Raw genomic sequence first — 984 nt, forward strand, 5'->3', positions numbered from 1 at the left:
GCTACTCTCTAGGGTTAGTTCTCTGGTAGTCTGGGGTCTTGGAGTCAGTGCTCCCACTCCAAAGGCTCAGGGCTCAATCTCTGCTCAGGAATGAAGATTCCACAAGTAGTTTGCTATGGCATTAAGAGAGATTAAAACAAATATCCAAAAACAAGAAACCAAAGATGAACTCCAGACAAATGGTAGTTACAAAACCAGGCAAATAATAATTAAAATAATGAAATATACACATATACACATACACCCATGAGCAAAGTGAAGACAGTCCAACAAAAATAAAGTACAGTAACAAACGGAAGTATAGGTGAAGGTCTGAGGCAGCACCGCCAAGCTGGGCACCGGGGAGATGGCCGAGACTGACCCCAAGACCGTGCAGGATCTCACCTCAGTGGTGCAGACACTCCTGCAACAGATGCAAGATAAATTTCAGACCATGTCCGACCAGATCATTGGAAGAATTGATGACATGAGCAGTCGCATTGATGACCTGGAGAAGAACATAGCAGACCTCATGACGCAGGCCAGGGTGGAAGAGCTGGATGGTGAAAACAAGATCCCGGCCACACAGAAGAGCTGAAGGTTGCTTGTCTTCGCTGGAATCTGGAACACCTTTTTACAAGCCAAGAGGAGACAGAAGGCTTTTTCAACTAACTACTATGTGTAGCCAGGTTTTATATTATAAAGTGTGCATTCTTCTTACCACAAAAAAAAAAAATAAATAAAGTACAGTAGATTGACCTGCAAGCAAAGGAAATAAAAAATTATATTTACCAGTTAAGAACAAAACTAGCTTAAGCACAAAGTAGAAAATAATACTAAAGCCAGGTGCCAAGTGGGGAATAAAGCAATGAAAACAAAGCTAACAAATATGTTGAGAAGAAAGAAAAGAAAGAATAGATATGCAAAGTTAAATAGAGGTAGATGAAGAAGATTTATATACATTAAAGATTAAATGAAAGGGGAAAAGAACAATAGGAAAGGCAA

General features: G+C 39.9%; 1 protein-coding gene across 1 annotated transcript; it reads left to right on the forward strand.

The window, feature by feature from the left end:
- Nucleotides 1-285: 285 nt before the first annotated feature.
- Nucleotides 286-723, forward strand: LOC129655999 (heat shock factor-binding protein 1-like). Its single transcript, XM_055586792.1, has one exon. The coding sequence runs from the start codon at nt 347-349 to the stop codon at nt 575-577; it is 231 nt and encodes a 76-aa protein (XP_055442767.1). The 5' UTR covers nt 286-346; the 3' UTR covers nt 578-723.
- The last annotated feature ends 261 nt before the right edge of the window (nt 724-984 follow it).

This window comes from Bubalus kerabau, chromosome 6 (genome assembly GCF_029407905.1).
Source record: "Bubalus kerabau isolate K-KA32 ecotype Philippines breed swamp buffalo chromosome 6, PCC_UOA_SB_1v2, whole genome shotgun sequence".
Classification (NCBI taxonomy): Eukaryota; Metazoa; Chordata; class Mammalia; order Artiodactyla; family Bovidae; genus Bubalus; species Bubalus kerabau.

Bases quoted from the DNA above. Each gene is read 5' to 3' on its own strand.
- LOC129655999 (XM_055586792.1), top strand. From the start codon at position 347: ATGGCCGAGACTGACCCCAAGACCGTGCAGGATCTCACCTCAGTGGTG.